General features: G+C 41.1%; 2 protein-coding genes across 11 annotated transcripts in view; one reads left to right on the top strand and one right to left on the bottom strand.

Annotated features, from left to right (window-relative positions):
- The window catches only part of DDIAS (DNA damage induced apoptosis suppressor), a 29,870-nt gene extending 28,688 nt beyond the window's left edge, over positions 1 to 1,182 (bottom strand). For 5 of the 9 annotated variants that reach the window (XR_013362318.1, XR_013362315.1, XR_013362321.1 and 2 more), the window contains exons 1-2: positions 1,067 to 1,182; positions 469 to 589 (exon numbers count right to left, since the gene is read on the bottom strand). The gene's annotated coding sequence lies outside the window, so the exon portion shown is untranslated. The other 4 variants (XR_013362316.1, XR_013362319.1, XR_013362317.1 and 1 more) reach the window with 4 other exon arrangements.
- Positions 1,161 to 22,300, top strand: part of PRCP (prolylcarboxypeptidase) — a 65,271-nt gene continuing 44,131 nt past the window's right edge. The window contains exons 1-2 of one of the 2 annotated variants that reach the window (XM_077867231.1): positions 1,161 to 1,254; positions 2,307 to 2,495. In XM_077867231.1, the coding sequence (XP_077723357.1) occupies positions 2,328 to 2,495 (168 nt within the window). In that variant the 5' untranslated portion in view covers positions 1,161 to 1,254; positions 2,307 to 2,327. Of the gene's footprint in view, positions 1,289 to 2,306; positions 2,496 to 22,300 lie in introns of both variants that reach the window. The other variant, XM_077867232.1, reaches the window with a different exon arrangement.

The following is a 22,300-nucleotide window of genomic DNA, read 5'->3' as shown; positions in this document are numbered from 1 at the left end:
CCTTCCACTCGGGTCATGATCTGGAGTGCTGGGATGGAGCCCCCATCAGACTCCTTGCTCAGCGAGGAGCCTGCTTCTCCCTCTCCTTGTGCGTTCTCTCAAATAAATAAGTCAAAAACAATATCCAAACTATCTGCTATCACTAACTACTAGGTACTTTGTGACCCAGTTTTGCAGGGTGCAGAAAGGCTTCCTGAGTTAAAAGACAATAAAACTGAAACTTAAGGAATGAGTATGAATTAGCCAGGTTAGAAGCGATCTGGAGGTGAGGTGAGACGGTGGATTTGAGGAACTCAAAAAGACTTTTCATAGGGCTGGAGCAGTACAAAACAAATATGGAGAGGCAGGCAAAGGCTAGCAAGAAGGGCCCTGTAAAATATGTGAAGAAGGTTAGGCTTACCTTGAGGGCAAATAGGAGGCAAGTAAAGATTTTAAACCGGGAGTGCTCTGGCCAGATCTGCGACTTACCAGATAGCCTGGCAATGTGGAGACTGGATTGGAAAGTAACACGAAGTAAGAGCCAGCTGGGAGGCTGGAGACTGGAGCTATGGAGAAGTCACGGTGTTCCAAGTGGCCCACAAGTGGAGGACTGTGTGGATTTGAGATATAATGACTGGCTGAGTATAAGATAGGTAAGGAATGTAGAACAATTTCAAGTTTCCGATTTGAGCACACTGACAAAACACTCTTCCCTCTAGGTCACAAAACGCTATGGAAAAGCCCCCTTTTCAGCACTCAATTACTCAGCAAAGCCTGCTAACGCCGCATCTCCGAGCACCTCAAAACCCGGATGGTACTTTTCCTTTGTTTTATCGGTTCCAGAGGCTCACCCTCATCTAGCTCGCTGGCTAGGCAAATGTGGAGGAAACGCTCGCTGAACTGTATCAACAGCACGGCCTAATTCTAAATGACAGACAGACCCTTTTTCCTGTTCACTCTCATGGCCACCCTTCTACAGAGAAAGACTAACTCCTGAGAAAACAACAGGGAACGCTCTAAGTCTCACCCACGACGACACTCAGGGCCACGTTAGGAGTCTCGCCCTTTGCGCTCCACAGCTCCTCACCTGAGGCACACGACCGAGACTCGTCCGGGCGACGCTCCGCGGTGCCGACCGCTGGGACCCGGCGACGAATCAAGTTTCCAATCAAAACTCCCGCGTCCTTTTCCGCCGGAAGTGACGCTTGGGCAGTGGCTGCTCACAGCCAATCAGAAGAAGGCGCCGCCGAGGGTGGAGATTGAACGCGGCGTTCTGTGAGTTTCTGGGAACGACCATTTTCGTCAAACTGTGGGTAGAGACAGGGTTTGGGGGATGTTTTTCCCCGACTGGTGCCGCAGTGGCACAGTCTATAAAGTTGGTTTTGGGGGCAGCGTGGGGGTCCCAGGAAGGGGTGGTAGCGCCCCTCAGATCGGGGTTCGGCAGGGCGCCTGGAAGGAGGAGTGGGAGCTGGGCAGGGGAGGTTGGTGGCGCGGAGAAGAGCAAGAGGGGGATGGAAGCGGGGTCTGAAGCGGGCTACCCGCCCGGGGCAGGGGACCGGGGCGTATCCTGGACGAAGGGACCCGGACCTAGCGGGACTCGGGGGGCTCCGGGCCCCGGAGACTCCAGCTAAGGGATGGCTTGTGTGGGCAGCGCGGAGGTTCGGGGTGATGGGTGAGCGGACTACCGCAAGAGGTGGTTGGCTGACATCATGGAGGTGGGATGCGAGGGCCGGACCGAGCGGGCTGCGAAGCCGCGCTCCCCTGCCTCCTGAGTAACCCAGTGCAATGCCCTCCACCCCTCGGGACCTCGGTTTCCTCAGCTGTCAGTGGGAGTAGCCATCACGCGACACACGGATTGCTGTGATGCTGGAGTTAGAGGCGTGTGTGCCATTATGCCTAGCGATATAGGGACACGTAGAGAACGCTCAAGGAATTGTCATGGCAGCTCTTATTATTATTGTTATTATATGGGGTTTGCGGAGGGCAAGGGGGGTGGCAATGGAACTGAGGCCGACCGGGCAGGGCAGGAAAGGAGGTGCTGGGCTTGGAGAGCGCTCTGTCCCCAGGATGGGATTCCGGCGGTCCGGTGGGAAGGGGTGGACTTGGACTGGGGCCGCGATGAAGGTGGACTCGGAAGAGGGGACTGCGCCAGAGGAACGTGAAAGGCTGCGGCGCCGCCGGGGACCGGGGCGGGGCGGGGCGGCGTGGGCGCCCAGGCTTGGGCGGTGTTGCTCCGGGGAGGAGCCTCTGTGCGGTGGGCGGAGCTGCGGGCTGGGCTCGGCTCTAGCTCCGCGTCTCTGCCGGTCTCGCTCCCACCCGCACTGCAGCCGCCAGCCGGAGCCGTAGCCATGGGGCGCCCCGCCGTCCTGCTCCTGCTCCTGGCTCTCCTGACGCCTGGGGTCGCCATCCCTGTACCGCCGGCCGTGAAGGCCCTCAGCAGCCTGCGCTGGTCAACCAGTTTCACCTCCCGCCGTTTTACTGGCGCGAAGTACTCGGTTCACTACATCCTACAGAAGGTAAGGCGGGGCGGGGCGGGGCGGGGCGGGGCGGGCGTCGGGGAGCGCTCGGGCTGCGCAGTCCCTGCCTAATGGACCCGAGCCTAGGCACTGGAGCTCACCCAGAATTTCAGACCCCTAATGCCTAGGACTTGTCCGATCTTTGGCTCACAGTTTCTAGACAGTGGCACCAAGTTTCAGTTCTGTTTAAAATCTCTTCTCCCGTGAACCAGTAGTTTAATATCAATCCTGGTTTCCACACTCTCTTCTAAAATTGGCTGTGACAGTCACTTCAGCTTCTGCTCCCAGAAGATGATGCTCTAATTCAAATTCTCCTCACCTCCCGTCAAATTAAAATTGTTTGATGCCACCTGTGACTCCTACTCCGTCGTGACAGTCATCGTTTGTCCAAAAGCAGCCTTTAAATACACATTTCCAGTATCCTATTAGGTAATATGTAGTATTCAACCCAAAACACCAGCCTGTCATCTCTTGCTCAGCTCAAAGTTGATTTTGTCGCCCTTTGATTAAGGGTTTTTAACCATTCCTGTTCTCCATAAGACTGAACATAACGTGTAGCCCACGGTTGTAAAGAAAGTTGTAGAAGAAAGTCAAGATTTGAGGGTGGGGATTAGCATCTCTACAGTTCTGAAGCTTGAGTTTAGAAGTTTAAAGTAGACTTGATGGCTTTGTGCTTGGCTGCCTGAAGCATGACAAGACTGTGTGAAGTGACGAGATCTCTTACCAGTTTGTATTTCTGGGAACCTGTGTAAAGACAGGTAAAGACTAGGAAAAGGTTTGGACTTAGAAAGAATGCAAGAGTCTGAGGTTTGGCTTTTGGAGTTGAATAGAACAGCATTCCACTCTGCTAGCTCTGTGAACTTAGGAAAGTTACGGTACTTCTCTGAACCCTGTTCTTGGGGCCCTTGATTGGCTGCGTCAGTTAAGCCTCTGCCTTTGGCTCAGTCACGGTCCGTGGGTCCTGGGATGGCGCAGGGCTCCCTGCTCAGCGAGGAGTCTGCTTCTCCTTCTCCCTTTGCCTCTCACCTGCTTGTGCTCCCTCCACCCTGCAAGTGCATGGTCTCTTTCAAGTAAATAAAATCTTAAAAAACAAACAAACAGTAAACGCAGTTTCTTGATCTGGGGATTTGGTGATGATTAAATGAAAACAGATGACATGTCCCCAGCAGAATATTTAGCCCTGAATCTTGAATTCAGATAGACTGATTGAATGAATTTGTAACTTATAAGGAATTATTTTTAACCCAGAAATTTAAATTACAGTTTATGAGGAAGAGAAAGCATTTTATTTCAGCAGAGGAAATGAAACAGGGATTTTTCAGAATTAATTAAATTAATTCACTAAGCTACACTTTCATTTGTAAATTGAGAGGATTGAACAAGGAGCAGCATATTACATACTGCGCTAAGGAAAATTAAGGCTATTTGGGGAGCTGTCTCAGAGGGTTGGTGGATGAAGGGTAAAGTGGAGGCCAAGTTAGGGTGCTTCAGTAACCCCTCTCTCTCTGAACTCTTTGAGCCTGAGCTTTAGTCTGTTTCATATTTGGGGATTTTGTATATGATTATTTGCAGAGTCTTATTGGTAAAATAAAATTGAAAGAGAACTTTTGGAATGAGGATCTCTGAATTCTCCTTAGAAGTGATGAAGGGCACCTGGGTGGCGCAGTCGGTTGTGTCTTTCTCACACAAAAGAAGAAGAAGGAGGAGAGAAATTATGAAAAAGGGAACTATCAGCAGAAAAGGGGGAACAAAAGGGTGGAAGAGACCAAATGATCTGTGAGCCCTTAATTTATCTTCCTTCAGTATACATTCCTTTCTTGACCACTTAAACTATTTAGAAATATAATTTAAGAGTTCTTTTTCCTTTTTGGTGATTTGTTTGACCTTACTCAGCCACCCTTTGGCTTAGTTTATATTTTAGGACACAGATTCCACATATATGTGTATTGCTATAATAATAATTTTCCTTATATCAACGAGTTGGGTTTTATTTCATTTTGTTGAGAAAACTTCCACATACATATTTATTACATAATAATGATTATCGTAGTTGCCAATTCTGGACCATAGGTTTTTAGTTGGGACCATGTATAAACTCAACCTTAATTTTTTTTAGTTAGAGGACATGAAATGCTTTTATGCCTTTTAATAATAAACATCATTATTATAATTGTAAGCCTCAGTTTTTATTCAAGGTTGAATTTTTATCAACCTTTGTAATGATTTTCTTTATCTGTAGTTATATCTGTCTAGTTGACCAAGCTATTCCCAGCTATCTTTATATGCACATAAATTCCATGAATGGTCTGGATATAAAGGCCCTTTCCCTCCCCTTTGCTCCTCAATGCACACATGTACTTTTAGCAACTTAGAACAGAGACTCAACTGAATTTTACGGTGTCAGAAATTCTATCTGGAATACTATCTCTCTTCTTTCCAAGTTAAACTCGTACCTGTAATCCAGCTGAAATATCACCTCTTCTCTGAAGCCTTCTTGACTTTAGGGCAACATAGTTGGTCTTTTTTCACCCTGCACACTTACTCTTTTGTATGTGTCCCTGTTAGCTAGATAGCACTCTCCAGTACTCAAAAGAGCCTATAAAAATATAAGGCACAAAATAAGTATTTTTTTGAGGGAGTGAATGAATGACTATCCAAAAAAAGCCTAAACAGAGCAAAGTCTACCACGGATTAAATATGGTGACAAATGAAAGCACACACACAGTGCCTTGGGACATGGTGGAAACTTAATAGATCACATGCTGGTTTCTTCCCCACTCTGTCCTAAAACCACACTCCCCATAGTATCATCATTTCAGATTGATCCAAATGCATGGCAGTTGTGATAATGCATCTTCTAGAAACTTAATTGACACAAGTTTTATTTTTTATTTTTCTTTTCATTTTCTACATCTTTACTAATTCTTTTTCCTCTTCTTTCGAAGTCTGCAAATGTTATTGATTTACTAGGAATATTTGTTTTCTTTTATCCAAAGTAACTGAATCAGGAGACCAGAGAAAGAATAGTACATCACTTGGTCACATCCAGGTATTTACACGTATACATGTATAATGTCAATGTTGAAGGGGCTCCTTGGACTTTATGGCTTATGGTTGCAAGGTTTCTCTCTTTCTCATTACCCTCCACCTCCCACCCTAGCCCCTCAGAGTAGAATGTGAGTTTGGAGGGCATTTTACAGTGTGATGTAGTGGGAAAAGAGAATGGGTCCTTTGAGGCTCTCATTTTCCTCAGTGTCACTAGGCAAACAATCTTTATTAGTCAGAATTCTCCTGAGAAACAGACCCAATAGAATGTTTCTTTCTGTGTATGTATTCCTTTTTTCACAGAGATTGATTTATTTTAAGGAATTATTTCATGTGATTATGGAGGCTTGGTAAGTTCAAAATCTGTAGGGTTGGCTGGCAGGCTAGAGACCCAGAGAAGAGTTGCAATTTGAGTCCAAAGAGAGCCTGCTTGCACTATTCCTTTTTGTTCCGGAGAGGTCAGTCTTTTTTGCTATTCAGTCCTTCACCTGGTTAGGTGAGACCCACATTATGGAGGGTAAAGCTGCTTTACTCAAAGTCTACTGACTTAAATGTGAATCTTATCCCAAAAAACACCTTCATAGAAACATCCAGAATGTTTGGTCAAATATCTGGGCACTGTAGCCCAGCCATGTTGATAAAGATTTTTTGAATGGAAAAAATTGGCTAGAAGTTAAAATGAATAAGGCGTAAGAGGAGGGAGAATAAAATGAAATATGTAGTGTATAAATATCGAGTGCACAGTAATACTAATAATCTGCTACTGTTTATTGAAAGCTTTATATGCCCTACTTTCTGAGTACTTAATAGACATTTAATTCCTACAGCTGTTCTGTGAGGTAGATGGTTTGTTCCACTTCACAGGTGAGAGAACGATCATATAGACAGGTTGAGTGACATGTTCAAGATAGATTGCTTATCTGTTTCATTTTGTTTTTTTCTGAAAATAAACTCTAATGAGTTTCTTGTTCTAAAATAAATGTCATTATCTTGGTTATTGTACTAGTCAGGATGGGCTAGGTTATGCTGATGTAGCAGAACTCAAAATTTTAGTGACTTAACCCTACAAAAATGTGTGACTCAAACTGTATTTCCATTGGGGTTAGCAGAGGGTTCCCTCATTGCATTCACTTAGAGACTAAGGGATTTATGAAGGCCTCCTCTCAACGTATACTTTCATGATCACCATAGCAGTGGAAAAAGGACATAGAAAGATAATAAATGCCCCAATCTGGAAGTGGCACATGTCACTTCCTTTCATAATTCCTTGGCCCAAACAGGCTATTTTGCTGCATGTAAGGACAAGATAGGGAGATAAGAATATTGACTTTGGAGATCCTAGAAGGAGAAACAACACTAATGACCACCATACTCAATTAGTCTCTTACCTGCCCACCCATCTACCTACTCGAGTGTTCATCCTATTCCTTTTATATATCAGGCATTGGGCTAGGTCCCAGGAAAGCAGAGATGATTACACCCTGGAGGACCTCACATACTTGTCAGCTATTCCAGTCACACATATTCAAGCTTGTATCTGAAAAATATGGGAAGGGACTGATAAATTTGTAGTGTCTTGGTAGTATGTGGCCGCAATTTACAGATTGCTTCAAAAAATCCCTCAAGTGAGACTATCTACATAATATTTTCTTGCTCAACTTATTATCATGATAGTTCACTGATCTAATGTATATATACATTGAAGTATGTGATAAAGAAATTTATTCATACTATCATTTGGTAATTAAAATAATTATTTTGCTTGTCTTTTTCATAATAAAGGAAACAAAATTAATAGATTTATATAAAAAATCTGAAATATGCCTTGTAAATTTCATCAAAAGGAAACTTTTTTTTAATAAAGATTTAATTTATTTATTTATGTGAGAGAGAGAGAGAGAGCATGAGCAGGGGTGAGTGGGAGAAGCAGTGTCCTTGCCAACCTGGGAGCCTGACATGGGGCAGGTTTCCAGGACCCTGGGACCATGACCTGAGCCAAAGGTAGATGCTTAACTGACTGAGCCACCCAGACGCCCCAAAACTTGCATTAACAATGTGTGTGTTATTGGGGAGTTTATAAACGTCTTTTTTTTTTTTAATCTTTTTTATTCTGGTTCACAATTTAAGAAAAGTCCTGGTTGTTTATGAGCAGTGAGTGAATTAGCACTTATTAATTATCTTATCTGGGCTAGATATTATTTTAAATTCTTCTGTGTACCTGCTTTTAATTTTTATAACCACTTTTAAAAATAGATGGTTTAATTGAGGTTCGTAGAGATTAAGTGACTTGATCAAGCTCTTGAGGGACAATACATTTTAATCTGTTGCTTCCAAGATCTATGATCTTTCATTCAATTGACATCATGATGCCTCTGTTTTCAAAACTGATGTCTCCATATCTGTCTATATTCCACATCCATTCTTTGCAGCAGTCCTATGAAGTAGATATTATGCTCATTTTTAGAGGTGAAACTATCGAGGTTTAGAAAGATTAAAGGAAGAATCATCCAAAAGATCCCATTTGTAAATCTCCTGGTTTCTCAGTCCCAAATTGTAAATAATTTGTGGCATATCCATAAAATGGAATATTACTATCCCTTAAAAATGATGACCTTGGAGTATACTTGGTAATGTCGGGAAATGTTTGTAAATTAATGATAAATGAAAAAAGCAAAATAGCATACTTGAATGTACGATGTGTTTCCAAATTCATTTACTCTATTTTTGTTAAGTTCTCACTATTTGCAGGGCACTCTTCTAAGCACTGGAGAAAGAGCATTTAAGACATAGAGAAAAGCAAGTACAAAACCCTAAGGTAGATGTGTGCCTGGTGGGAACAACCACAAGGAGGCCAGTATGACTGAAAGGACATACCCAAGGAGAGGGTAGCAGCAGGGGATGAACATAGTGAGGAGAAAAGAAAACATAAATATTCCTCTAGCAGAGAAAGAAAATAAATGGACTAGGGAAATATGATTTGATTATAGGTAGCTTTTTTTAAAAGATTTTATTTATTCAAGAGAGAGGCAGAGACATAGGCAGAAGGAGCAGCAGGCTCCTTGCAGGGAGCCCGATGTGGGACTTGATCCTGGGACCCTGGGGTCACGCCCTGAGCTGAAGGCAGATGCTTGACCACTGAACTACCCAGACGTCCTGATCACAGGTAGCTTTGAAGTCTCATGCATGTTAGTAAGACCATTTGATAGGCTGTATGTTTCTTTAGCTACATTTACTTTCTTGGGTATGAGTGAGAAGTTGATGGAGGGTTCTTTTAACCAGGATTATCCTTTTGCCAAATCACTAAAAGAAAGTGAGAGACATGGAGATTAAGGGACATATGCAAGGGAGTATTTATTTGTTGACCATGAAATTTAAGCCTAGTAATGAAGGAAGTAAGAATAGGGTGAGGGGACAGTAAAAGGTGGATTATATGAGTTTGAAGGTCCTCCTTGCTTCCTGTGGTTAGCCCTCTACTGTAGTCCCCATGGGTACATTAACCACCTCTTCTTCCATCAAGCACTCTTCTGCTCAGAGCCCACAATGATTCCAAATTGTTTACTTTTTTTTTTTTTTTAAGATTGTATTTATTTGGGCAGCCCGGGTGGCTCAGCGGTTTAGCGCCTGCCTTCCGCCCAAGGTGTGATCCTGGAGTCTCGGGGTCGAGTCCCGCCTTGGGCTCCCTGCATGGAGCCTACTTCTCCCTCTGCCTGTGTCTCTGCCTCTCTCTCTCTCTCTCTCTCTCTGTCTGTCTCATAAATAAAATAATCTTTAAAAAAAAAAGATTGTATTTATTTGAGAGAGTGTACTCATGCAAGTGCACTCTCAAATGGGGGGAAGGGCAAAGGGAGAGGGAGGGTCAAGCCAATGCTGATCAGGGAGCCTGATGAAAGTGGATCCTAGGACCCTGAGTTCATGACCTGAGTCAGATGCTTTTTTTTTTTTTTTTTTCTGAGTCAGATGCTTAACTGGCTGAGCCACCCAGGTACAGCAGCTAATTGTTTGCTTTATTTAGAACAAAATCCTGTAGCATTCAGAGCTTTCTACCCTGTGACCCCAACCCACCTTTCTAGTGTGCTAATCTATTCCCCACACATCCTCATTCTTTTCCTGTTTCTATACTTTTAGCCCACATTGTTTCTTTTGTCTGAAATATCTCTCCCAGTGCCCTCCCCCCTTTATCAATCCCATCCTTTTTTTAAGCCTCATCTCAGATACTGAGTACCTCCTCCATGAGGTATTTCTTATCTTTCGGAAAGTGTGTGATCAGTCAGATCTTTCTTTCCTTCTTTTTTTTCTTTTTTAAAGATTTTATTTATTTATTCATGAGAGACACACAGAGAGAGGCAGAGACATAAGCAGAGGGAGAAGCACACTCCCGGTGGGGAACCTGATGTGGGACTCAATTCCAGAACCCCAGGATTACGACCTGAGCTGAAGGTGATGCTCAACCAGTGAGACACTCAGGTGCCCAATCAGATCTTTCTTTGTACTGCTTTCAGGGCACATGTCTTATTCTAGTCTTGTGTTAGAATCTTTTGTACTCTTATCTTACTCTCTATTTTTTTAAAATTTTTTTTCTTACTCTCTTTAAATCAAGGACTCTATCTTGTAAGTACTCATACTCCACAGCGTACTACCCATAGTATTACATAATTTTTATAGTTTTATTAGAGTATCATCTTTACAAATGTTTGTTGAATCTGTATCTTTTCCCCCTCCCTTTTCCTGCTTCCCTGTACCTTGAGATAAGGAAGGGATGTGTGTGTGTGTGTATGTGTTATAGGGAGGGAGGAAAACTTGATTCTCAATGGCCTGAAATCCTTTTGGGAAACAATATAGAATGCCAGGCAAATAAAAACAGGCCCACTTATTCATATTCTTATTTTGATGATCTGGAAGCTGTAACTTAAAGGTCACAACTTACAGGGTTGTCTTTACTAACCTTCTCCCCACATACGTACAGAGAAAGAATCATGAGAGGGAGTACAGCAAAGTTTGCTCTTTGTTTTGTGTATGGGAGAGGGCCAGGGAGAGGTTAAAGAATGAAGACATTAGGAAAAATGTCCCTTAAAGCCTACTGCTGTGGGAGTTGTGTACTGCCCATATTAGAGAACTAAGGTAAAGATAGTACTTTTTATGATTCATTTTCAAAAAGAAGCCAGTTAACTATGTATATTTGTAAATCCTTACTTTCTGTTACTTGTGTCAGTTCCAAGTTGCCACACAGTGCTGCACCTGGAGAGGATCAGCTGTCATGTCTGTCAAGCTCATGATGTTCTCTTGCTTGCTGCTCACATTGTGGGGATTCCCCACGCGGGTTAGGTAAAGGCAGATTTATTCAAGTCAGATTTCTTTAGGAGCTTTTTCTGAGCGGCTCTTCAAGTTGGTTATAGGCTTCAATGATGTATCATTGTCTTATAGCAGATAAAATATCTAACATAGAGTAAAGCAGCACAGTTGTATGTTCATCCGGAAAGATTTATTGAACTATCCATGTACCATATGCTATGTTAATAGCTGGGGATAAGTGGAAAGCAAAGACAGACCTCATAAAGTTTACAGTTTAGTGGGAACATAGTGATAATAATTAGGAGTGTGCTTTAAGGAGTAGTTTGTTGTGGGATCTTCAGTGAAGTCCTGAGTCTTGGATATTAGAGAATCCTGTAGGCAGCAGTGGTGTCAAAGCAGAGACTGGGAAGCTAAATAGAGGTTAGACAGGAGAGGGAGATGATCAAGATTTCTGTCCAGGTAGAGGGCGTATCCTAAGGTAGGAAAGAGCAGTCATGTTGTAGGAACTGAAAGGTCAGTAAGCCTGGGACAGGATCAGACTCTATAAGGCAAGAGGTGGGCACTCTGCAGTGTGAAGTCAGTATAGTCATTGGTTCCATTGGCACACACATGGTGCAGGTAGTCCTTCTCTCTCTTTTTTTTGGTAAGATTTTATTTATTTATTCATGTGATACACAGAGAGAGGGAAAGGCAGAGACAGAAGCAGGCTCCATGCAGGGAGCCCGATGCGGGACTCGATCCCGGGACTCTAGGATCAGGCCTTGGGCTGAAGGCAGGTGCTAAACCGCTGAGCCACCCAGGTATCCCTCTTCTCTGAATCTTTAATTGACTTTAAGAACAGAACTTGGTGTTAAAGTGGTAAGGGTCAAAACACTGCTCTGCTGACCAGAGTAAATGTATTCACCTTGTGACAGGTACAGCCTAAGTGCTTTTCATAGATGTATCTTCCACCCCGCATGGAGGAGCTACATCTTTTTCATAGAGAAATAAAGGGCTTAGAGGTAAAGTGATATATCCACATCTCATAACTGATCATTGATAGTGCTGGGATTTAAACTGAGTTCTGTTGACATCAAAGCCCTTGAGCTATATTGCTTCTGTACTACTTGTATTTCTGGAATAGACAGAAGATTGTGTAATTCATGGCCTAAATTCAGGATAGCGTGGAAGTCACATTTATTAAGGATATCCAGATTAGACAATAATAAAGTTGAATCAAGAGGAATCTCAATTTTCTAGCAAGGCTGGATAATTTTGGAGAGAAAAAAAGTCATAATGGAGGTTTTAACACAACAAAACTTTCTTCTGACTAGGCTTTTGTGTTTGTAAAAAGACTTAAATGAATGTACTTTAAATAAATGAGCCATGTTAACAGCAGAAGGGGACTATTAAACCTTCTAAGATACAGACTCTGAGATATTTTTATAGAGTAAAGGATATAAAGAGACCTCCACTGATGATCGCAAAAGGTATTCTCCAAGAAATAAAGGAGGAGACTAAACTGGTGGGGCAGGAATGAGGTCACTACTTTAGAAATTGTCCCCTTAAGTTTGGTGCTCAGTACAGTTTATCCTAGTTCCATTAGGGAATCCTCCTTTTTAAGCTTTTCCAAGGTTTAGCGCCGCCTTCACCCAGGGCGTGATCCTGGAGACCCGGGATGGAGCCCCGCATCAGGCTCCCTGCATGGAGCCCTCTGCCTGTGTCTTCTACCTCTCTCTCAGTCTCTGTATCTCTCATGAATAAATAAATAAAATCTTTTTTAAAAACCCCAAAAAACAGAAAACAAAATTTGGCTTAGAATAAGTTAATTAAGGTTCATGTAAGTATTCCTTACTTATGCTGCATGGATTAGTCACTGCTAAATATTCATAGTTTTCTATTCCACTTGGATTTTCCTCTTTTGTCCACTAATTCAAGGGAACAGAGGTCACCTTTAGGCCTTTTGCTTCTGAAAGTCTACCTTGATTAGAAAGTCAACTTCAGGAAACCATGCCTAGGTATTCTGTTTTCTATTAAAGCCTAAATAGTGGTCTCCTCTTTAAACATGTGCTTAGAATGATAGTATTATTCTTCTGTTTAATAAAGTGCTATCATTTTAAAGGAAATTAGATTGGAAATTTAAGCTGATCTCTGTAACTTCTTTTATGAGAAACCTGGTTATTTGAACCATGATTGTAATTATATTATTCTGACACCTAAGATGAAATAAGTAGTCCTTTGAGATGTGGATTTACAATCTTCAGCATATTAGATGATGAAAGTGATGTCACAGGTTATTTTAAAATTCTTTAGATGGGCAGTGGTTTAAGCGCCGCCTTCAGCCCAGGGCGTGATCCTGAGACCTGGGATTGAGTCCGTATCAGGCTTCTGGCATGGAGCCTACTTTTCCCTCTACCTGTGTCTCTGCCTCTCTCTCTCTGTTTGTCGAATAAATAAATAAAATCTTTAAAAAAAAGTCTTTAGAAATAAGATATTCAGTCATGTTTTATTTCCGTGGTATATACCTTACACATAATTCATATAGTGATGAATGTGTACTAAAGATATATTGCACTGTCACAGCGCAAGATAGAAAGTCAAAAGCAAAAACATATCACATTCAAGGCCACATGATACTTGGTGTGTAAGAGGCTCTCACTGTTACCAACTCAGTGCCTTGTTGCTGTTTTCAGTTCCATGATGACTGCATTTTTTTTTTTTTTTTTTTAAGTTTTGCTTTGCAGGGTCATTTGTTGTAAGCGAAAAGTTGGAACAAATTGTAAAGTTTTTTTGTTTTTTGGGTTTTGGGGTTTTTTGTTTTGTTTTGTTTTGTTTTGCTACAGTTTTATATATATCACTGGGGTGCCTGGATGGTTAGTTAAGCGTCTGACTCTTGATTTAGGCTCAGGTTATGATCCTCAGGATCAAGCCCCATGATGAACTTTGTGCTCAGTGTGGAGTTTGCTTGAATTTCTCTCTCTCCCACTGCCCCTCCCTCTACCTGCACTTGCGTGCCTGTGCACTCTAAATGAATGAATGAATGAAATCTTTAAAAAAAGTTATATCACAATTTCTTCCTAATGAATATTAAACCTATACCATTGTATATGTTTGTATATGTATTTGGCTATTTGGCAGTGGTTTCAGACTTGGGAGGTGCATGCTAATAAAACATGCTTTAAAAATTTTTTTTAAAAACATGCTTTACAAAATGTACGAGTAATACATCAAACTCTCACTTCTTTCATATTCTTGCTAGGCACTTGCATGCATTATCCACCTTAATCATCATAAGACCTCTCTGAGGGATGCCCAGGGTGGCTCAGTTGATTAAACAAACATCTGACTCTTGATCTCAGCTCAGGTCTTCATCTAAGGGTTGTAAGTTCAGGCTGTGCAATAGGCTTCATGCTGGGGACATGGAGCCTACTTAAAAAAAAAAAAAAAAAAAAAGACCTCTCTGAGATAGGTACTATTTTTTTTTTCATTTTGCATATAAGAAAACAAGCCCAAAGACATGAAGTAACTTGTTAAAATTCAAATAATAGATGGCAGAATTGGCACTAAAACTCAGATCTGTTTGCAGATTCTCTTTCTGCTACATTATAGTACTTCATTTGTGGTTTTCAGGAGAGAAAAAAACAAAGTTTTTGAAAGATACGCTTGGTACTGGTCAGATTTTATTTTATTTTATTATTTTATTTTTTTTGTGGTCACATTTTCTTAGTGAAAAAGTGTGTGTGTGCATTTAAGGCTTGACACATTGGTATTTTTGATAAGTTTTCCTGATGGCTTATGACTAGCATGTTTGGCCAGCATCATTGTGATTTAATAACCTAATTTAAACAAGGAACTACAACCCAAACAATGGCTCTGATTCAGGCGATAGGAAAGTGAGGAAGTACTTGTTATCATTTGTCAGTGAATTCTTATTTTTATGCAGTTTGAACCATGGGTCACGCTGCAGACACTATCGTTTATAACTGTCGGAAACCTCTGCCACTTCCTGAGTACTGATGGCCTTTTCCTTTGAGGGAGCAGCTCATACAACAATTTTGGAAAGCAATGGTGATGACTCCCTTCTCCTTGGCCTAGGATGCTTCCTTTCTCTTAAACAATTGGCTTTAAATGACAATGACTGGTGTGGCTACTACAGACCAAATGAAACTTTTTGTTTGCCTTTTTATGTAGGCTGTTTTCTAGAAAATAACCACAGTTTAAAGTAGAAGGGAATTAGTTTTTGCTGACTACCTTTTTGTGATCTCTTCAAGGACAGCAACGTTGGGTCTCATTCATCAGTGGATCTGGGAGGCTGCAGTACTAAGCTTTGTACATGTGGAGCTGTACTAACAGAATGACACTGCATGTCATATCCTGTGTTATTGAAAACATTAAATGCAAATATCCAACATTAGGCAAGATATAAAAGCCTATTGCTATTACTTACACACCCCCAGTGCTTTGGTTCATCTCTGAAAAATTTGAGTGTAACATGGCAAAATGAATGTTGGCCAAGATGCTAGGGAAGTTACTCCCCCAAAAATATAGATCATGGTTTTAAAAGATTTCCAGAAGGGCTTTTTGTAGGTAAATTCTGTAACATTGCCAAACCCTTTTATTAGTTTGAATTTATAGTCATTTATCTGTAGTCTCTGTTCTCTAGGTGACCTTTCTCCATTTCACATTCCAGCTGAGCATATACATACATTTACTCTTTCCTGTTGGTCTTCCTCTGAAGACTTAGTCTTTAAATACTTATTGAATTTTCAAGGCATCTGGTCTGTTTAGCACTTGCTTGTTCTCTTCTTTTAAAAAATATTCCTCTCCAGGAAGCCCTTCTTTGTTAATTGGAAAAGTAGTAAGGTCTTCATTATTTTTTTGCTCCTCTCACTTGCAATTAATTTACTGTCCTTTTCTCATCTTTGCTTACACACATCTAAGATATGCAGACAACTATAGTTAATTCCAGGTGCTTCATTTTAAAATTCCAAACTGCCTCACTCCATGCCTTCTAGGATATTTTGGTTACCCTGTCCCTTGTTGAGCTAGCATAGGCTTGGACAAAACAAATGAATTTTAGGATCAGTCTTTAAAAACATAATCAGAGGGCAGCCCGGGTTGCTCAGCGGTTTAGTGCCACCTCCAGTCCAGGGCATGGTCCCGGAGACCCAGGATCGAGTCCCTCATCGGGCTCCCTGCGTGGAGTCTGCTCCTCCCTCTGCCTGTGTCTCTGCCTCTCTCTCTCTCTCTCTCTCTCTCTCTCTCTTTCTCTCTCTCTCTCTCTATCTCATGAATAAATAAATAAAATCTTAAAAAAAAAACATAATCAGAGAAGTAGCTGCTAGAATAGAATCTATTGTTATTTCTTATTGACACTGTGTGCCAGGCATTACACATTGGTCATTTCATTGTTCTATGCACACTATGCTGGGATGTGGCTCATACAGTACTGGTATCTCTGCTTGGAATGGTTTGTCTTCCTCCTTTCTCTGCCTGGGGCCCCTGTCCATCCGTCACAGCTTAGGTCTTCTATCACTTCTGTGAAACTATGGGATTGCTTTGTTTCTTTTCCCAGGCTGGGTATTGACTAATATCCCCCTTGTGCCTTCCATTGCACTTTATGAATACTTCTTTTGTACTACTACTATGGATTGCAATGATTTGTTTATATGTTGGTCTCTGTATTAGGGTGTGAGCAGCCTGAGTGCTGGGACTACACTTATAAGTGTAGCCACAGTATATGCCCTCAACAGTTGTTTATTTATTTTTTTAAAAAGATTTTTATCTATTTGAGAGGGAGAGAGAAAGAGAATGCATACGGAGAGAGGAGAGGGAGAAACAGACTCCCTGCTGAGCAGGGAGCCCCATGAGAGGCTCAGTCCCAGGACCCTGGGATCATGACCTGAGCTGAAGGTAGACACTTAACTGTCAGCCTCCCAGGTGCACCCCCTACACACACACAGTTGTTTAAATGAGTAACTGGCCCAAGTTGAGGTGATTACTCTCTTTTCTGAATGCTGTTAACACTTGCTTTTTTAATATTTTGCTTAGTACTGCCACTATGGCATAGACACTGCCCAATTAGAACAGAAGCTGGTCACAGAGCTGAGGCCCCTTGCAGTGCCATGGGTTATTAGTTCTTTAGGCTTGAAGTCTGGAGAAGTAACTGGGACAGTAGGACAGGTGGGCATAGAGTGGGGGTGGGCATCACTTAAAGTGCTAAAATAATAATTTGCCAAGTGGTGTAGAAAGATTTCAATATTTTAATAGCTGGCTGAATTTCAGCCTTGGTTCTTCCAAAGAGTGAGTGCTTTTAAGAATAGGATGCTCCGGGACTCCCGGGTGGCTCAGCTGTTAAGCGTCTGACTTGGCCTCAGGGGCTCAGGTCGTGATCCTGGAGCCCTGGGATCGAGTCCCACGTCGGGCTCCCTGCATGGAGCCTGCTTCTCCCTCTGCCTATGTCTCTGCCTCTCTCTCTCTCTCTCTCTCTCTCTCTCTGTGTGTCTCTCATGAACAAATAAAATAAAATCTTAAAAAAAAAAAAAAGAATGGGATGCTCCTTATATTGGTTAGTATCCCTCATATAGATAGTTAAGTACAACTGAGAGGTATGGGTGTTCAAGTTAAACTTTTATAAAGAATATTAATGTCATCACATAACACTCCCTTCTAAAACTCCTTTGATTTTTTTCACATTACTGTTAATGGCACCAATCTCCTCATGGTCACTCAGGATTAGAGTATTTTGGAGTCATCTGAGTCCTTCACCTTTACCTCTCTGCCAAAGTCCAATTAACCACCAAGACTGTGATTCCTTCCTACTTTATGCCCTTCCTTTACATTTCCAGGGTTACTAGCTTTTATAGACCCATACAATTCCAAGCTAAACTATTACAATAGCCTCTTAAGTCCATTTGTTCTGTCAGCCTCAGTCCAGGCCAACTGGCACTATGGGTTATTTTCTCCTCTCCTCTTTTCCAGTCCAGGCCTTTCCTGGGCTCTGCTCAAACCGAATCTCCTAAGGGAAACCTTCCTCAGTTGACCCAGCCTAGTATGAGCTGTCCTTCTCTGGGCTCCCTTAGTATTTATTGTCTGTGATGTTCGTTAACTATACAGTAACTTTATGAAATGGCTCTCGTTGCCTGAATTGTCATTACATCTTAGAATGTGATTTAACAGGTAATTATCTCTCAAATAGAAAGCATACATTTCCTAGAATTAATACCCACACAGGGTCATAATGGTTCAGGATATTTAGAGTTTTAAAATTTCCTAATTGACATAATTTAAAATTTTGTAGCCAGGTTGCTGAATAGCATGCAATTTTGTTTGAAAGAAGTGCTGACTATAACCCACTAACTTGAGTTTATAACCATGAATGGATTATAATCTCCTTCTTTTTTTCTTTAAATTTTTTAAAAATTTATTTATTTATTTATGATAGAGAGAGAGAGAGAGAGAGAGAGGCAGAGACACAGGCAGAGGGAGAAACAGGCTCCATGCACCGGGAGCCCGATGTGGGACTCGATCCTGGGTCTCCAGGATCGCGCCCTGGGTCAAAGGCAGGCGCTAAACCGCTGCGCCACCCAGGGATTCCCCATAATCTCCTTCTTATGAAACACTACTAATGTAGACTATATGGGTCCTACAAAGATGAATGTTTCTCATGTAATGGAAAGGTAAGACCTGGAAGCAAAAATCTTTACTATAGGGTGAATGTAAAGTATTGCAAGATATGTGTGTGTTTATATATATATAGCACAAGATTTCAGAGGAGGGAGAATTGCATGGTGAAAACTACTTCCTATTGTAGGAAGATGTTCTGTTTGGGAGAGAAGGTAATTGGTGTTTCTTAATAGTTTTAGAGATTTTCCTTTGATAGTTAAATCATTCCTTTCAGAGTTTTTTTTTTTTTTTTTGTACATCATAATTACTAATTTTTTTCAAGAGGGCATAGGAATAGTATACATTCATTTCCTTTAAGTTTCTTTTTCAGTTTTTTTTTTTTTTTAAGATTTTATTTATTTATTCATGAGAGACAGGCAGAGAGAGAGGCAGAGACACAGGCAGAGGGAGAAGCAGGCTCCACACAGGGAGGCTGGGTTGGACTCGATCCCCGGTCTCCAGGATCAGGCCCTGGGCTGAAGGAGGCGCTAAACCACTGAGCCACCAGGGCTGCCCCTTTTATTTCAGTTCTAATATAATTAGCATACAGTGTTATATTAGTTTCAAGTGTACAATTTTAGTTTTCAGGTGATTCAGCACTTCTATAAATTACTCAGTGCTCATCACAATAAGTGTACTCTTAATCCCCTTCACCTGTTTCACTCACTCCTCACCCCCCCCCCCCCGCAGCCCACCTACCTCTGACTTACTTCACTTATTAGTATTATATTTGGTATTTGTCTCTGACTTACTTCACTTATTAGCATTATATTTTCTAGATCCATCCAAGTTGTTGCAAATGGCAAGATTTCAGTCTTTTATGGCTGAGTAATATTCTGTTCTATATGCATATGTACCACCTCTTCTTTGTCCCTTTATCTGTCCATGGATACTTGGGTTGCTTCCATAATTTGGCCATTATAAATAATGCTGCTATAAACATTGGAGTGCATACATCTTTGTGAATTAGTGCTTTCATATTTTTTGGGTAAATAGTAATGGAATTACTGGATCATAAGGTAATTCTATTGTTAATTTTTTGAGGAACCTCCATACGAGAATCAGTATTAATCAGTCACTTCTGTGTTTTACGTTACATTCTTCTACACTTTCAAAGTTGAGTTGGATTTTAACTTGACAGTGTTTGGATCTATGCATATTTCCTATGGCTAACACACCTGATAGAAAGATAATAGTGTCACTGGTGAGACAAGGGCTGAGAACAGAGTTAACTGGTATAACAAGTACAGCTAGGCCACTTGGTATCCTGTTGTCACATTACACTTCTCACTTTTTCTACCCAATTCAGCTCAACAATCATTGATAAAACAGTCCTATGCCCATTAAGCTTTGTGGTATGGGGGTTCAGATGTGAACAAGGGAGGGGAGGCAGTATGATGTGGAAAGTCACCCTCTACACTTCATAGTGTTTCTTTGAAGAACAGATGAGTGAATGTACATTTAGGCTTTAGGTGCAGCCCTTGCATTATTCATAGGGGCAAGGGGCTAATACACATGATTTGATCAATAGATTCTGACATTTTGTATAAGGTTACTTTTTTTTTCAAGATTTTATTTGTTTATTCATGAAAGACACAGAGAGAGGGGTAGAGACATAGGCAGAGGGAGAAGCAGGCTTCTCTGGTAGGGAGTCTCAAGCAGGCTTCTGGTGGGGAGTCTGATGCGAGTTTCCGTCCCAGGACCCCAGGATCAGGACCTGAGCCGAAGGCACATGCTCAACCACTGAGCCACTCAGGCGTCCCTATAGGGTTACTTTAGTCTTGGGTTAATAATAGTATAGCATTTATAAGATATGTATATATAAATAACTACGGTGAAAGAGTACATTAGACAATCACTATAATAGAAATTACTAAAATTACCATGGAAGCAAAAGAAGGCAGAAAGGCCAAGGACTGCTTTGTATAGGAAATGGCATTGAATGGAATCCCCTGGACCTTTTCACACATTGACGTGCCTAATAGGAAGCTATGGAAATTTCTTTTTTTAAAAGATTTTATTTATTTATTTAGAAAGCTTGAGCACGGGGAGGGACAGAAGGAGAGAGCATCTCAAGCAGACTCACCTGAGCACAAAGCCCTACACAGGGCACAATCTCATGACCCTGAGATCCTTATATGAGCCAAAATCAAGAGTCAGAAGAAGCTTAACCAATTCAGCCACCTAGGCGCCCCTGAAGGCTGTGGAGATGAAAGGCTTAATTAACTATTGTCTGCTCTGAGATCCCTTCTCTGACCATTGTATTAAAATTAGGTCTACCTCTGTATTTTCTCTATTGGAATCAAGCATGCACAGTTGTGGTTTCTTTCTTTTTTTTTTTTTTTAATTTTTTATTGGTGTTCAATTTACTAACATACAGAATAACCCCCAGTGCCCGTCACCCATTCACTCCCACCCCCCCACAGTTGTGGTTTCCAAGTGTTTGTGTCTTTGCTTGTTTGTAGTCTCTTTCATTCATTAGACTATAAACACTATGAGGTCAGTGACTATATCTAAGTTGACCACTGTTGTCTCTCTAGCATTTATCCACAGTAGGCTCTCAAGAAATTCTTGTTAAATGAATGACTGTAACCACTCATTGCATCAATGTATCCAGAGCCCAGATTAGAAAATAGTAATTATCAGCATCTCTGGAGATCCACCTCTGCTTTATTCCACAGAGCCCGGGCTTCAAATAAATAAGTGAGTTTGGCACCTTTCTGTTCTTGACAGAAATGGAATCATAAAATATGTACTTCATAAAATATATCACTTCTCTGTACATCCTATTTACTCTGGGCAGTTGCCATACAAGATGGTAACACCATAGCAAAAGCACCTGAAAGTAATCAAAGAAGCAACTTGGTGGTGTTTGAACTTGTCATTGTTCTGAGTTTTTTGGTTTCAGCTGAGGATATCCTTTTCCCTTCCTTTATCTTTTTTACAGTGTCCTTATCATTCAGACCGGATGAATGCTGAAAACAATGAGTAGTTTACAGAGTATATTTTAAGTTGATGATTAAAGGTCTCTAGAGGCCATTTTATATTAAAATTGGGACTAAAAATTTTGACCTTGGAGTTCCCCTGGAAGAAAAAACTTAGGCAGCTACTTTTCTTCAGTTGCTTCCTTTTGTGGGTGATTTTCATGTGAGGATTTCATAAAGTTTAGTTTGAAATGCTAAAAGCTTTTAAAATCTTGTATTAGTCAATGTAATAAAAATAATTTATTTTAAAGCAGTCTCTAAAAAAGAAGGCTAAAAAATCACTTTGTTGCAGTGATTCTCACAATGTGATTCACAGAGGATCATCCATGGGGGAGGAGGAGATGCATTTTAGCATTCTGTTGTATTATCTTGTAGTTTATTAATTTAATAGAGGTAACAAGATAAAGGTTGTGGTCCCTTATGTCTTTTGTCTCATTAGAGGGGAACAGAGATTATATAACCTTTGAGAACTTTGGAGTCACACTTTGTACAATTTTTTAAAGTAGTTTTTGGAGGAAAAAGGTGGAAATAGGATCTATTTTATTAACTTTTAGTAAATGCTAAGAGGAGCCTGATGGCCTTGGAACCCTTGAACCAGTTTAGTGGGGCTCCTGCTATTTAGAGTGCCCATTAGTCAGGGCCAGTGCAGAATCAGTTATTAAAGAGCAGCAGTGGTGGTTACAGTTGTTCAAAAGACTTCCTTTTGTTGATTGCTATTGTGCATATACACTGATATATGATCTTATACACTGGGCCCTTTTCAATTGTGGTATTACCTGGGTATGTTATGATTTTGGAAAGTAAATATTGTTTTACTTTACTATATATATATATATAACATAT

Source organism: Canis aureus, chromosome 23 (genome assembly GCF_053574225.1).
Source record: "Canis aureus isolate CA01 chromosome 23, VMU_Caureus_v.1.0, whole genome shotgun sequence".
NCBI classification, from domain to species: Eukaryota; Metazoa; Chordata; class Mammalia; order Carnivora; family Canidae; genus Canis; species Canis aureus.
The sequence above is the reverse complement of the archived record's forward strand: the minus strand, read 5'-3'. Positions and strand labels throughout refer to the sequence as shown.